Source organism: Strix uralensis, chromosome 9, assembly GCF_047716275.1.
Source record: "Strix uralensis isolate ZFMK-TIS-50842 chromosome 9, bStrUra1, whole genome shotgun sequence".
Lineage (NCBI taxonomy): Eukaryota > Metazoa > Chordata > Aves > Strigiformes > Strigidae > Strix > Strix uralensis.
In genome coordinates this window covers 2,546,245-2,562,235 of record NC_133980.1, presented here as the reverse complement: position 1 = coordinate 2,562,235, position 15,991 = coordinate 2,546,245, and the positions used below count along the sequence as shown (strand labels likewise).

The 15,991-nt window shown below is 41.8% G+C and overlaps 1 protein-coding gene across 1 annotated transcript in view; it reads right to left on the bottom strand.

Moving 5' to 3' along the window:
* Window positions 1-3,571: 3,571 nt before the first annotated feature.
* RSRC1 (arginine and serine rich coiled-coil 1) overlaps window positions 3,572-15,991 on the bottom strand; it is a 174,261-nt gene continuing 161,841 nt past the window's right edge. Inside the window, exons 8-10 of the mRNA XM_074878222.1 lie at window positions 7,149-7,255; window positions 6,114-6,260; window positions 3,572-5,280 (exon numbers count right to left, since the gene is read on the bottom strand). Of these exons, the coding sequence (XP_074734323.1) occupies window positions 5,188-5,280; window positions 6,114-6,260; window positions 7,149-7,255 (347 nt within the window). The 3' untranslated portion in view covers window positions 3,572-5,187. The remainder of the gene's footprint in view (window positions 5,281-6,113; window positions 6,261-7,148; window positions 7,256-15,991) is intronic.

Below are 15,991 nucleotides of genomic sequence, written 5' to 3'. Positions count from 1 at the left end.
TGTTTATGCCTTCCTTTCAGAACTGTAAGAGGGGAATCCAGCCGCTGCCTCCCGAGATGTGGAGACCTGCAGCGTCCAGAGGAATGTGCCCGTCCCTCCCGTCGTCCCCTGCTCCAGGAGCCGGCTGGGCCGGGGAGCGAGGGGCAGCACGCCCCAAGAATCCACTTTCCCTTCCTAGAAACTCCCCCAGGGACTGCGCCACATAGACAATATTTGGGGCTTACCTTTCTGAGCAGTATTTTTTATTTGAAAAGATTTGTAAGGCAACAGAAAACTATGAGACAAAGTGCTCTGCCTTGGTACCCTAACTCCAGCTCTGGTTAGGAAGGAAACAAGGCAAATTCAGACTGTGTGCATCTCATTTCTGTGGCCTTTCTAGACAGCCACCGACGTTCTGTGTGACAACTGCTCCAGGATGGCAGAGATGTCTAGTGGGAACGAGATTTGTACCGTGGCAGCTCAGCAGAGACGACACCTTTTAAACTACAGCCTTTTCAAAACTCTGCGTTCAAAAATGATGCCCAAGGGCCAAAAGGCTTCTCACGCCATTACTCTCCCTGCAATTGTGAAGCCCCGGTCTCTGTTGTATTTCTGAAGAAGCAAACCGATAGCCAAGTAGCGATTTTCATTGTCACCTGGGTTTAAATTGTGGCATAACCATTTCCAGCTCACGAGGCACACACCTTGACCTGGGGCGGGGGGAGAGCCCGTCGGGAAGCAAAGCACAGCTCAGCGCTGGTGTTAGCACTGAGTTCCCTCCTCCCCTCGCTGGGCTGAGCTTCAACTCCTGCTTCCTTCCAGAAAGAGTAGACGTATCGTGTCACATCTCACCCCGGAGTGGCAATTCCAGAGTGACTCAGTGTCTAAGTCTCGCTCCCCAGCGTCACAGAATCCGGCCCAGCCACTGCTACTCTTTTTTCCTGGGCTTTAGCAAAGGAGGGGAGGGAACAGTCAGGACAAAAGAAATTAGGCAATGCTGCACTAAGTCAAAATTACAAATGGTGAATATTTTAATTTCTGGAGTAATAATACTTCTAGCATTGCTTTTTATTCCTGCTGCAAGCTGAAGGGTCGCCGCAGCCCGGTGTCATACATGGATTAAGTCATGGGTTCAAGCTGATCTCTCCTGAAACAGGTTTCCAGAGTTCAAGGATCTCCACTAAAAATAACTTGCTTCTTGTAACTTGACAAATGGAAAACTGTAATCATCGAGAAGGTTGGTTTTGGGTTACTGATGGAAAAATGGCCTTCGGGATCATCCAGTCCTGCTCATATCGGAGTGACTGAAGCAGAAGTAGCAAAATTTGATCTCCCGGCTGGCAGTGTTTTCTTAGATACCATTATTTTAGTAGCAAACATCTTTCTAAAATGTTGTAACAATAATTATAATTTAAAAACTAAACACAGCTCCTTTTCAAGCAATCACCATCATAAAAAAATAGCTGTGGAGATGCTGGATGACTCAAGAAATCAGAAAGGGCTAGTGAACGTTTTCCCTAAAAGTTATCAAATCAAAATCAGCCTGGTTTGATTTTAATTGACGGTGGCTGCTCAGCAGGCTAAGTGAAATGAGTTTGCTAATGTAATTTCTAGGGGTAGAGGTCTTTGCTGACTACCAGAACTCTGAGTGGCTCGAGTTACAGCATTATCTTTTCACTCCTACACACCATTTGTCTGAGTCAGATTTAAGGTAGTTTGGCATTAGGAGGAACTTTGTGTTAGAGCTGATTGTATCAGAGACACCCCGTCACGAGTCCTGAATGACAAAACCATGTCACCGCTGTCTCTGCAGACTGCAAAATGCAGCTAAAAGTCCTGGGCTTTAGTTGGATAACTAACAAACAGCTGCTGCTTTCCCTTCCTTAATCAGGAATCCATTCACTTCACCAGGAGCAGGGAGCAGAGTGGAAAATACAACAACAACAACAAACCTTTCCATAGACAAGAGTCCTAAATGCTAAATGTGAGAACACCAGAAGCCCTTAGAAGCAAAGAAACTCAGACAGTAGGATTATTGTTGAAAGGCATCATTCTTTTTTGGATCAGGAGAAGTGTGGGTTGAGAGTCAGCAGTGCATTTTTCCAGGTTAGTGGTGATTAATTTGTACACATCGATATGGGTTTCATGTCCGTGTTACGACACAGTTAATTAAATCTGTATCAGGCTGATTAGGTAACACATGCTCTGTTTTCCCCAAGCACGAAGGCCCCACACGTGGAATGGTGCACCTGTATCTGGACACAATCCATTTATAATGTGTCCAAATCTTGTAAAATAATTTTCAGCAGTGAGTTTGCCAAAATTCTCCTTAGTCGTGCATAGCTGGTTACAGAGTGAAGTTTATTTCTGATGTTGCTGCCTTCTTCCGTATTTTATTTCTGATACTCAAATATCTGCCTACCTTTGACAGGAAAATGAATAATTTATCACAGGATGCTGTTCAAGTAAAAGCAAAATAGTTTATGCAACTTGAATCAAGAGTGCTGCAGTCTAAACACTTACTCTTACAACGCTACCACTGGCCTCATACAACCTTTATTCTACTCTGCCGGAGCAAACGCAGCGGATCAGCATCTATTTTTGCTGAAGGTTTACGCTGTGGAATCAGCGACAGCAGGTTCTTGGCAAGGCAGAGCCCTGATCCAGGGCTCAGCTTCGCAGAGCACTGAGCCTCCCGGCAAGCGACTCCTACAAAGGGCCACCCACATCTCGCTGATGGGGGTTTTGAATATTCCCCTTGGCTTTACACAGCGGGGGATCCACGGAGCGATTAAAACTCACTTGCAAGACGCAACATCTGGCCTTGCTGAGGTCGCTACTCAGCTCCACGTGAGCTCCCACCTCCAGGACACGCACCTGAGCATCACCGACTTGCTTTAGGTGTCTCTAGACCTCTGCAGTGCATGAATTTGCAGGTTTGTAACAAAGATAGTAAGTTTTCTAACCTACAACCGCTGGTATCTAGGTAAAAACTCCACGCTGGCATTCCTTCGTCTCCCAACACCAACTTCATAAACTTCAAGTATGCATAATGAGTGTTCAAAGAAAGAATTGAGATAGGGTGACAGAATATAGGGCCTAAACCAGGACAAACCCTCTTAAACTGTCTCCACACAGACACTGGAGCAATAAACAACTTACGTATTTCATGAAAACTACAGAGTTCTGAGTATTTATTGGTTATTCTCATCACTAATCTGCAACTGGAACTATAAAAATCAACTTCATAATGATTTGCTCCGTGTTTCAAATTATGTTTGGCATATTTCAGTACATATCTCTATTCAGTTCAGATTATCTAAATACCATTTCCATTTTCTTTCCAGATCTTGCTCAAAATTCTCCCCCAGCATAGACTCCCTGGCAAAATTTAGTTACTGATTGATAAGCAATAGTAGGTACAACCCCATTATTACCACTAAGTCTTATTTTCTAATGACAGACCAGTTTGTTGAATTTTTTAATATCCTATAGGGTTGTGAATTACATAAAAGGAATCACTTTGTATCCAATAAAAATACCAAAATTAGCCAACATAACATGTGACAAAAGAGGAATTTACACCTGTACCTTACATGGAGATCAAATAGTTTTTATTCACCGTGAAAGAAACACAGAAGAAGATTAGAAAACAGAATAATGACAAATATTTACCCTTTGGAAATGCTGAAATGAAACAAGGGAAACATTTTTTTTTCCACTTTTTGCTGCAGACAAGGTACTCTTGAACACCAATAGCCATTTTAATGCAGGACCAGGTAAAACTAACACTGTTCATAAAGAAAAAGTAAAAATGTGTTAGAATGCAAATTTAATACATTTTCCTTTTACATTGGTGATCTAAAATTATTAAGACAACCAAAGTACATTTCCAGAATCATCCTCCTTTTTTTTTTTTTTCCACCATAGATCTGAGAACAAGGAGAAGAACACTAAAAAAAACACTGTATGAATTTCTTGACTCGCACAGGAAAGGTGATGCAGGTAATTTCCAGTGAGGTATGTCCAGGGCAGGGCAGGGGGCTCAGTTTAGTCTTCTACTGAAGTAATAGTTTTCTCACAGCTTTGCTAGATACCTGAGAAGAAATACTTTTGCATTTTATTTGGTTGATCTCTGGCATTTAGTTAGATAATGGACAGATTTTTTTTTGTAAGTATACTCAGGCTAAATTTGCTCTGTTCAAATAGGACTAATCTTTCATTATTTTAAAGTCACACCTAGTCAAATGGAAGTGTCGTAGGCTGAAAAGAGTTGTTCTGTACAGAAATAGGCGTGCCAATATCTTGTTCAACAAAGGTCTGTACCATTACGCACAAGAATGTTTATATTATTTCCCATTTAGAGTTCATAGAAAGCTGTCCTTTCCAGATTATCAAACATTTTAATGTGCTTAAAACTGCTCAGAAAATAATATTTCTTGAAACCTGCTGAAAACTTTACGGTTTTGTTTAAAAGGAGAACATAACTTTTTCCTTACATCTGCTCCCGGATGCCAACAGTAGTGGGCAGATGTTCAAGGAAACATAAAACATTTCTTTCTGCTCGAGCCCACCAGGAGTGAGGAAGCAGGCTGAGGCTGGAGCGGGTGGGGGAACGCACCCATTTTGAAGAGCCCCTCAGCAAGGAGACTGTCCCCAGACATTTGGGATTCAAAAGCTGCTGGAATGGAAGGAAGGAGGGAGAGATAACAGCGGTATCGCTTGCCCTAAATCCTCCCCCAGCTGCAGCAGATGTAACAGCCCGGGGTGGTATCGCCTGTGCTCCTGCTGCCTGAGTGCTGCTAAGTCTGAACTTTCTTTGACAGCCTTATTTTTTTCATTTATCTTTAAGCTGCTACATGGTTATATATATTTTTTTGATTGGGAAGTATAAAATTACATCTCCTTGGGCTGTCAGGTTTTTTGCACCCTGGAGGAATTCAGTACAAAAAAAAAAAAAAGAAAATTACACTGCTCTGATGGCCTTCCCATCTACGGCGGGTAGCTCGGCAGTACGAGTCACCCAGCAATGAGTTCGGGAGAAAAACAGAGGATAGAACGTTCTTGTTTATTCAAATGAAATATTTATTCTCTGTACAACTCATACCGAGTATTAAAATCCCCTCAAAAGAAAAAAATAAAACAATTTAATGGTAGGATTTCTTAGCATTCGTGGAGAACTGGTATGTGATGGTCCCAGCGGTTGGCTCAGGCCACCGGACTGCCCATCAGCCTTTCCTGCCGAAGAGCAATCAGCCTCTGAAACCACTTCTCTTCTGCTTCTGCCTTCTCGATGAACAGCTGAGAGACAAGGGGGAGAGGGGCAAAAGTAGGCACAATTCATTAACTCTCTCTTTGTTACAATCTGTTGAAATATATGTCGACTATTTCAGTGCCCAAAGAAAAAGCCCAGTTGCACAGGGGTGTTAAAGTACAAAGGTGATATAAATACATTAAGTAGAGGTAGGGACTTAATAATTGGAAAGCCAAAACATCCCAATTTCAGTCTCCTGAAACAGCCAGTTCACCGTATTGTACCGCTCTTGACCTTCGTTAGCTATGTTCATTATACAAAACTCACGTTAGTTTATTTACTGCAAGTCATTTTTAACTTGATAATCCTTAAAAAAACTCTACTGTAAGTAATCCTATTTCCAATTACAAGTGCTCACAAAGGAATTTGCATAAGTTTAGCCACAATAATTTAAAATTATCTTAAGTTTGTGATGTATTTAAAGCTTTATGATTTGGCAAGTTTGGCAAGTTTTGAGTCTTCCACCAGGTTTCCAACTACAGAAACCAAAAGCCATTTTTCCTGAATTTTTATTGAACAGGAGTTTTTATATAAACAGGATCTTAAATTCCCCTACATTAAACTAGCATGCTACTCTGTTATAAAATCTGTTTGTAAGACTCCATCTCTGGTGAACTTCTTTTGTTCTCTGTTGGATGATGTTGGATGACGCAAGGAGCGTGAGCCTTTCTGAGCCAATGAGAGGCCCATTAGCTAACGATCTTCAGACCACAGGTTATTTGATGAGCAGCCCAGCAAAATGGTTGTTAGGTGACATGAACCTGCTCCCGTTCCATGGGCTGCTTTGTTCTAAAGAGAAAGTAAATATCGACACACTTACGTTTGGATGCGCTAAAGAATTATCATCTTGATATTTGATGGCAGTAGGAATATTGGCAGGTGGTGGCTCTTTTTCAGGAGCAGATGCATCAACAGTTCCCGCTCCAATAGTTACAGGCTCGTACTGTAGTTCAATAGGCTCTACTGACTAAAAAAAAGAGACATATCTGAGTGTTTTATCCTCAAACTCCTTAACCGAGCACTCAGCTTTCTTCCCATTGCAACACGTGCCCACAAAACCTCTCAGCATGCTTAGTGGGACACTAAGTCTGGACTAAGAACCAGACTAAACACACAAACTGAAAAAAAAGTTATCGCCAAAGGCAGTGTGAGAGCTCGTGGCGCTGTAGCTTTGGGGTTTTGCATCACTTTGTGAAGAAGCTGCAGGAATTTCTCGGAGACTTCTGAAAAGGCAAGAAAATGCATGTTCTGGGGGAAACAAACAGTGATAATTCAAACCACCTCGCTGTCAGATGGAAAACCTGACCAAAACCTTTGCTTGCATACTTCTAAAGACCAAAGCATCCGAGTTCCCTAGAAGAGTCAGCAGCCGAGCTGCAGGTAAAATTCTGAAACCTGGGTGTCTCACCTTAGGTTTTTGGAAAGCAGTCTGAAGACAATGATGTTTTGTTTCAGGGAATAAATATGGTCTTAAAGTCTGGCTTCAGTCAAGCAGAATTAAAAATACTGATCTCTACCTTTAATTGCAATGTAAATGATTATTTTCGGATTTTAATTCTTCTGCTTTCTCTAAAAAAAAAAATCTTCATTTTTTAAATGATTTAAAAAGAATTTTAAAAAATCAGAGTTGCCCAGCATAGGCAGAATATACTATCAAAACATCTGATTTCATTGAAATTCTTGCATGTTTAAATGCATTCTTGTTTGAACACCACACCAAGAACACAGGAGAGTGGTTGGTGGGCTTTAAGATTGTCAACATCGATGCTCTTTCATCAATGGAAACTCTATTAATAGCGCAGCTTCCACCTGACTTTGAAAGATTATGCACAAAGAAAAGATATTGAAAACTTACCTTTTTGACTTCTTTACTCGATCTGAATGTCTGTGGAACAAAGGAGTCACTTTCAATAGCTTCAATTTCTTTTACTCGTTTCACTTGCTCTACTAGGGTGGCTTGGTCTACAAAGAGAAGGTGTAATGTCAGTATACATTAGCGTAAGCCTGCGCTAAATGCCGTGTCTAAGCAATGCCTTGAATATATTTTACAACAGTACATACCAGAAAAAAACCACTTGTAATGCAGCCTAAAATGCTCTGTTACAAAGAAAAACTCTCTTCTTCAGTAAAAATAACTTCAGTGAGTTGGCCGTTATTGTTCCAACGTATGATATCATTCAAGATGGTAACTTAAGAATTTGCTAGAAGATGTTCTTGCAGGATAACTGCTAGACTTATGGCATGAGGATTTCCTGGAGAAGTTAAGGATTTGGCGATGGTGCAGACAACTCAGTGGAGTACCATCTGTATGTAGTAGCAAACTCCTTCTGCTTGTAAGGAGGTGAATTTGGCTTAAGTCACCGATGTCCCGAAAGATGCCATCATCTGTGTTATCCTCATGTTAAGAGTTACATTTTTAGGTGAATTTGACCGAAAAAAAAATCTTAGAATCTGGTAAGAAAATATTCCTAATATACACACTAAATATTATGTGCTCATACGATTCTCAGGTCACAAAACTGCAGCAGAATTGAGCAAAACTGCTTCTTTATTGTACCGTGAGATCTTACAGTGCACGTGCATTCCACAAGGCACTTCTGAATCCCAGCCTGAGATTTTATTTTGACGAAGCAAATGCAGCTCCCAGTGACGTTACAGTGAAGAAGAGCAGCTCCTGCCAACCTTGCTATGAGCTGCACTAAACGCGTAACCGTGTCAGGTGGGTTTTGTGAGTTCTTTCACCACTCAACCAGATGCTCTTCTGGATGGATTAGACTGGTAGGAAACTACGAGCATTCACAAAGCAAGATGGGCTTCTTTTTAAAAATCAAACTCCTGAGGGATGACAGTGAAATTTCATGTTACAGCTCTGCCGATCTAAGTTGCCAAAAGGATGATCTGACTTCTCGCTCCCCCTCTTCTTTAACCAAAGCGATTTTTATATGATTTTTACAAGAATTTTTAAAAATCAGAGTTACCCAGCATAGGCAGAATATACGGTCAAAACAGCTGATTTCACTGAAATTCTTGAAATTCATAGTCTGTATTAGTAATAATTTGAAATGTCACTTCAGAAATAAAATGTGCATTAATCCTTTAGATGCCATCCGAAAATTTCACGCACACAATAATTAGAAACCCCCAAGAATCAGATAAAAGAAAAAGTAACTCGCCTGCAAGCTCTGCGTAAAATATTCCTATTTCTTATTTCTAAAGACAAAACGGGTGATGAAGCCCGCTAAGAATTTAACAAGTATTGAAACAGAAGCATTAAATGACCAATAATATCTTGTAAATGACCCATGGGGTCCCTTGGAGGGTGACGGCTGACGCATCTGACACAGTCCAGGGAAACGGGACATCGTCTCCGAAGCTCTGCTGATCTGAACACAGCCTGATCTGGTGCAAACTCTCTTTTCACTCAAATTTGGTTTTCAAAGGTTTTGTACCAGTGGGTTTGACATCACAGTGGGCTTATTTGCACCGGCCGGAGTTCAGAGGCCAGCTCTCTGCTAACGCCACCCGCAGAAACTCTTTTTCTAGGTGGCTTGAAAGGAAACACAACTGTGTCTGCTCATGGCTCTGTGTGGCCGAGGGAGCTGGTACCCAGGGGGTGAGCTCATGGCTCACAGAATCGTGGTCTCAAGAGACAAAGTAAAAAGGAGATTGCCAAGAAGATGAGGAAAAAGCAACATAGGATAAAACAGTGTATTTTTTCAGATACCTGAAGCTTAATCAAATATTCCATGCATACACAAGAATACGTTAAACCCTATCTAAACCACAAATTTAAATAGAAGAGCAATTGTAATTATATATGTGTAGTACATACATACATACGTATAACAGATTACATTTCTTGTTCTAAAGAAACCAAAGTACATTTCGAGTCAGGAAGAATGCTTGCAGACCAAAAGAGCTTGGAGAATTATTCAGAAACTCAGAAATACTAAACTGTTTCCCTCTATACAAAATTCTAAATCCAAATTCATCTAGATACACACATAATGCTGCAAAATACTTTCTATTTCGCGCAAGAAAAAAATAAATGTAACTTTCAGCCTTTTGTAATGACCAACCACTGAAAACTCATTTCAGTCTATTAATGCCAAGTAAGTGGAGCTTCAGACGAGCAAATGGACTAATGGCGGCTCAGAAATATTCCTGGAATGGACACACACACAAAAGTAACAACCTTGTTTTTTACCAACAGGTTGTACCGCAAAACTGTTTTATTCTCAGTCCTGGGCAGTCTGGCTTGTTCATTAAAGTCCAACTGACACAAAAGTATGTGCCTTACTCTCCGTTTCATCTTCTGCTTCTTCAGATTCACAGCTCAGTTAATCTTCCTTACCTGCTTCTACGTCTAACTGCAGTGACAAGCAAATCTTGAATTCATTTTGCTATTTACATGTTTACAATTGCATGTTTACAATTTTAACCAATTTATCTCCATCTTATTTACTTATGAAAACCATTTGCTTTATACATCGTACACTGGGGCCAGCCTGAAATGGCCGAGGTGCCATATCGGGGAGCAGGGGAGAGTTTGCTGTGAGCAGCATTTATAAAATAGGTAAGGTGGACAAAAGAGAGGAAGAGATGGAACTTTCAAGCAGCAAACAAGAAGCTGCCTCATTGCTTAAAAATTATTCAGGAATATTGTTTAGTCTTTATGGATACGTGGATATGGATATTTGGCCCCTCACTCCAAAAAGGCCATTGAATGACTCGAGTGTGTCCAGAGAAGGGCAACGGAGCTGGTGCAGGGTCTGGAGCACAGGTCTGATGGGGAGTGGCTGAGGGAACTGGGGGGGTTTAGTCTGGAGAAGAGGAGGCTGAGGGGAGACCTCATGGCCCTCTACAACTGCCTGAAAGGAGGGTGCAGAGAGGGGGGATGAGTCTCTTGAATCAAGGAACAAGCGACACGACAAGAGGGAATGGCCTCAAGCTGTGCCAGGGCAGGGTCAGACTGGCTCTTAGGAAGTATTTCTGTCCAGAAGGGGTTGTTGGGCGTTGGAATGGGCTGCCCAGGGCAGGGGGGGAGTCCCCATCCCTGGAGGGGTTGAAGAGTCGGGTTGACCCAGCGCTGAGGGATCTGGTGGGGTTGAGAACGGTCAGTGTGAGGTTCATGGTTGGACTGGAGGATCTTCAAGGGTTTTTCCAACCGAGATGATTCTGTGATTCTGTGATTGTATTCTATAATATGACAAATGGAAATATCAGGAAGAAGCTAGTTCTGCCTGTATCGAATGTGCAGGAAGTCAAACACACTGAGCCTGGATAACCCTGCCTGCTTCAGATGGGGAGCTCAGATCCAACGATGTTTTCAGAACTTCACCGGAGCCAAGGCCAAGGTGTGTGCTCCTGCAGGACACGCACGGGGAACGGGATGCGAATTCTCCCCCTGGCAGTGTCCTCAGCTGGAGAGAGGGCGATGGCCAGGAGGGACACAGCTCAGAGGTGCTGGCTCCTTGCCCACCCGGCCGCACGCCCTGGGGGGTTTGTGGGAGCCTCCGCAGAGCTTCAGCTTTGGCAAGGCTTAGGACACGAGCTGCGCTGCAGCAAAGTGCATGAGCACATCTTCAAGCCTGATTCTTTTGAGTTTAGAAGGAGAAAAAAAATCACTTGCTTACAATTGAGCTTATGTTTAAAAGTTCCCATTGCCTTGCTGCTAAAGTCCTGTTTTAAAAAAGATTCCTAAGGATCCCATGGGAAGTATAAAAGCAAATCTACTAATGCCCTTCTAGGGAGAGGGAATCATCGTTCATCATGCTCTTGGGTACATCTGGCCTGAGAGTAAATCAAGGAATGAGAGTACCTGGTAGCCACGGTATTAAAACCAGGTATCGGAGAAAGGCAGGTGAATGTAGGTTTAAAATCAGTTGCTCAACTCTTATTTCACAAAACCTATGGTCAGTTCCCAGCCTGTTATAGCATCCTACGTGAATCTTACAGAAACCTATGGGAATGACAAATTATTAAGGGGGCAAAAATCACTAAATGTTTAGAATTACATCAGTGACATTAACTTGGGGAAAATGGACTGGAGGAAGCATAGCCCATTAGCGTATGATTTTTTTGACAAACACATTATTGGTAGATAAAACGACTTCCATATGTTGTTTGTCAGATGTCAGTAGAAAGGATATGTATTTCATAGTAAAATCAAAAATAATGGAGTCAGAAAGCTAAGAGGCTACAGACAAAAAAAAAAAAATCAATACTAACTCATTGCACAGCAAGTCTTTTTACCGTGTTATAGTGAAAAAAATAAACTACATCTTGTATTAGGGCTTGTTGAGGCTGTTTTTTTTTTTACAAAAAGGTGATTCTAGCAGCAGTCACAATTACCATTCCTGTCACCAGCTCCCTCCCGCTGACGCTCGGCCGTGGCGATCCCACGCAGCAGCGTGGCCGGGGAACCCCCGGGTTTAAAACATCGCTGTTTATGCCCCTTACCATAAAACTGGCTCTATTAGGGGAACATTCAGTTAATGTAATTTTATACTATTCTAAGGATTTTTGCCTGTTACTCCAGCCACGGAGGATTTAACTGGGAACGCTGTCTGTCAGAGACGATTCAATATTTTACGCTTCCCATCTACATTTACATCTATTTACATCTTCCCATATATACATAAATATATATACATACACACGTCTTTTAGAGCTGCTGTTTTCACATTGAATTAGTCTGTATTAGCGATAATTTGAAATGTCACTTCAGAAATAAAATGTGCATTAATCCTTTAGATGCCATTCGAAAATTTCACATACACAATAATTAGAAACCTCTGAGAATCAGATAAAAGTAACACTCTGTGTAAAATATTCCCATTTCTTTGCTTATTTCTAAAAAAACTGGTGATGAAGCCCGCTAAGAATTTAACAAGCATTGAAACAGAAGCATTAAATGACCAATATCATCTTGGGAATGACCCATTAAATAAAACCATATTTTAAATATTTCTTATAGAAACTTTAGGTGTAAATTCGTAATGCTTTCTGGATTCATTGCTAATCTCTAATCCTGACCATGAAAATGAACCCATGCCTTTACCTAAAGAGTTTTCTTTCAAGTGGGTCTAACTTATGAATCAAAGCAATGACATAATAAACCTAAAATATTCCTCCAAATGTACGTTTCTTCATATTTTATTAATTATATTTAAAGGGATAGAGCTGGTTAATTTAACTGACCTGTTTACAATATAATACATTAAGTAATGTGCTTTGAAATATTTGCAAAAAAAAGTTGCTATTTTTTCTGCTCTTTTGTTTATGAGTTGAGGATTAAAAGAAAGCACAAATAGATACCAGACTAAACAAACCAGCTACAGAAGAAAATATTTTCCCCTTCATCCCATTTTATTTAGGGTTAGGCTTAGGTGATGTTGTATAATTTTTATACAGCTGTATGGATACAGTAACAACTGCATTACAGAGCCGTATGTTTTCTCAACAGACCTGTGGTTTTTCACATGCCTGGTGCTTTTTAATTGCTTCCTAGTTTTACTTAAACATATCTTAAACTGACATATACTTAAACTGACATATTCCAAGCAAAATGAGGTTTTCATCTAGACAGTTTGCAGCAGAAGAGACAAAAAACTACGTGGCTTTGAGACATATTGTTTTCTACAGCGCGTTGCACCGAAATATTTGTATTTAACAAAATGAAAGCACGGGGAGGAGGAGGGAAAATCCAGCAGGACGGGTGGGATTCACTTCATTTTTGTTACCTCTAGACTTTACAGATCTTGGAGCTCTGGTTTTTACGTGGGCTTTTTTTCCCCTCCCACCTCAACTCTTTGCGCAGGAGAGGCTCAGCGGTGGCAGCGGGGGGCTGTCCCCAGCCCACAGGGGTTTGTGGGTCCTGGTGCTCGAGGTCTGAGGGTGCTGGGGGAGGGGGGGAACAGCCCTGAAGGCGAGACCTCCCGCACCAGCCAGCCAAGTTTTTTTACAGAAAACCAGAGCAAATCAGCCAAGAAATGAACCACTCCCGCAAGCTTTTGTGTTAACGCGGTGTCCCCCCTCCTCCTCCTCCTCCCGCAGTGTCCCCCCTTCTTCTCCTTCCCCCCCGGCTGGAGCCAGGTGAAAGCCCCGGGGGTGATGGGAGCCCTCCCAGGACAAAGGGCACCCTCAGCCCCGTTTTGGGAGCCGGGGAGGCGAGCAGGCGGCCACTGGGCCACCAGCCGTTAGAGGGAGGCACCGCCACGCTCAACGCCCGCCGCATCCCCGCCTTTGTCTGAGGCGTCGGGAAAATTGCGGATGGTGAACCCTGAAGATGCTGCGAGGAGCCCGACGGGAATTTGGGATTCGCTTCTAAACAGCCTCTTCCCTCTTAACAACTTGAAGTCACGATAAAAAAAAAAAAAAAAAAAAAAAAAAGGCGTGATGCCGCCAAAATTTCCAAACCCCCTTAGCTGAGTCGAAGCGTCGTTTCAACACCTGGCTGCGCTGGTTCCTACCTGGTGAGATTTCCAAAGGAAGAACTTTTTCCAGCCAAAGTCCCAGAAACAATAAACATACCCCAAAATGAGCAACTGTGGCCAGAGGAAGTTTTTGTTGTTAATCTGTATTCTTCAAACTTAATTGAAATGCTCTGGTACTACAATTATAATGTATTAAAATAGCATGTTGTGTGTACTCTAGTACTTACTAGTGAGAGTACTAGAGAGAGTAGCAGCGTACTTACAGTTTGCTATTTTAATACGTTATAATTATAACGTAGCTCTCCCAGTATTTTAAAACAAGTCTGGACACTAATAGCTTTTTCTTTAAAAAGAATGGAAGTATTGGGTATAAAACCAAGCGGAAGCCACGATGGGAAACTTTAGCAATTAAGTTCTGAATTTAAGAACGTTTAATTTAAGCAATTTAAGAACATTTGGGTTTCCGCTCTAGCCACGCATTTAACCTGCATGCAGGTCACCTTCACCACTGCGCTTTTCACACACGTGCTAGTTCCTACATTCACTCACATTTTGAGGCCTTTTAGGGTATTTTTGAAAATATTCCGAGAAAAAGCCAAACTCGGCTAATAAAGTAGTAGGAAACAGCCCTAATACGCTCCAAACTGCTGGATATTTCCCTTTCTTTAATAGAGGGAGCAAAAGAAAGCCGGGATGGGGATGACGGGACGCGGGCTCGGGGGGCCGGCGAGCTGGCTGGCCGCCTGCCCCCCCCGACCCGCCCGCCAGGAGGGCCGGCGCAGGGCACACCGCATTTGTCACTGTGGCTAATATCAGAGATACTCTGCTTTTTTTTTTTTTTCTCAGCACACAAAAGCAAGATATGTAATTCAATGCTCAATTTACCCTTGTCTCGTAGGAGATTTTTCCCCGCTAATTGATAGAAATTAAGCCATTAATCAAGCCACTAGCCATCATTCAAACCAGGGAAGATGAATACAAACTTTCATCATAACCACCTTCCCCATTTTAGTGTTCATTAGCATTAATTTTTAATGCAATTATGCTATTCTTTTACGCTGAGCTCATAAATTACTGCTCTTTTGTTGCTCGCTGGCCTTGTAAAATCCAAGGTAATGCTTTGTGCTCTGATCTTAAAGGCAATTACTGGGTTCTTCTATCTTTTATATATCTCTAGCCCAAATAACCTCTATATTGTATGTACAAACTAACGAGTGTATATATTACATATACGTATAATATATAACAATTTGTCTATGTTAAACCTATACACCTATCTATTATACACATGCAGATAAATAAATGTATTTCTGCACCTAGCCACACCCCACTATACACAGGGATCCAACTGTACAGAAACAACAGAACCAAAGTCCTGCCACATTATTGTGGCAGAAAAAAAAATGGGTGTATTGTAGGGTACGGTGGCAATGAGATTAGTAGCTGAGCTCGGGCTGTGGATGGGACATGCTGTACGACGTGTAGGACAGTGGGGCTGAAACTTTGTGGCTGTGAAGGCTTTTCCATGGCCCATTTTTTGTTTACACCTCAAAATGATGCTAAAACCTGCAGACAGGCGATTGCACGTGCCCAGTGGTTTTTTTTTTCTACTGCATGTTAGAGAGTGGTATCATCCGCAGAGTCTGTCCAAGATATGGCATTAATATGTGGATTTTACCAGTTCCAGTCTCACCCAGCGAGACGCGGTGCCACGGCGATGCTTGGTGTCAGTAACTTCCATGCTTTTATCCCTGTCCATATATTGATTCTCAGTAACGCATCAGGGGAAATGCACAGCAGCTACAACCACCTCTGGTTGCCCTCAAACACTGAATACAATTTAAGTGGATAAAGGAAAAATGAAATCTAGATTAGCAAATTGCTGTTTGTTTGGGTTTAATTATTTTTCTGCTTCTTTCCTGGGCCAGGCCTTTAGCTGGTAGATGAAATAAGGCCATTCACACCAGCTAGATACCTGTCTAGCACCAATAAAATATGATCCACGTTTTTAAAATCCCATTTCATCTAGGCCTTAGCCAGCATAAACAAGACAATTCTAAGTCTCACACTTATCCCATAGATTCACGCTGGTCTCTCAGAGAAGTACCCATTTGACATGCGGTGAGTACACAGGTAATGGCACAGCCACCAAGATCAACAAAACCCCATTTTTTAACAGCAAATAAAAGACTCCACGCAAGGGATTGTGGTTTAAACAAATGGATACAACTTCTGATAATTTAACCAAAGGAACAGTCTC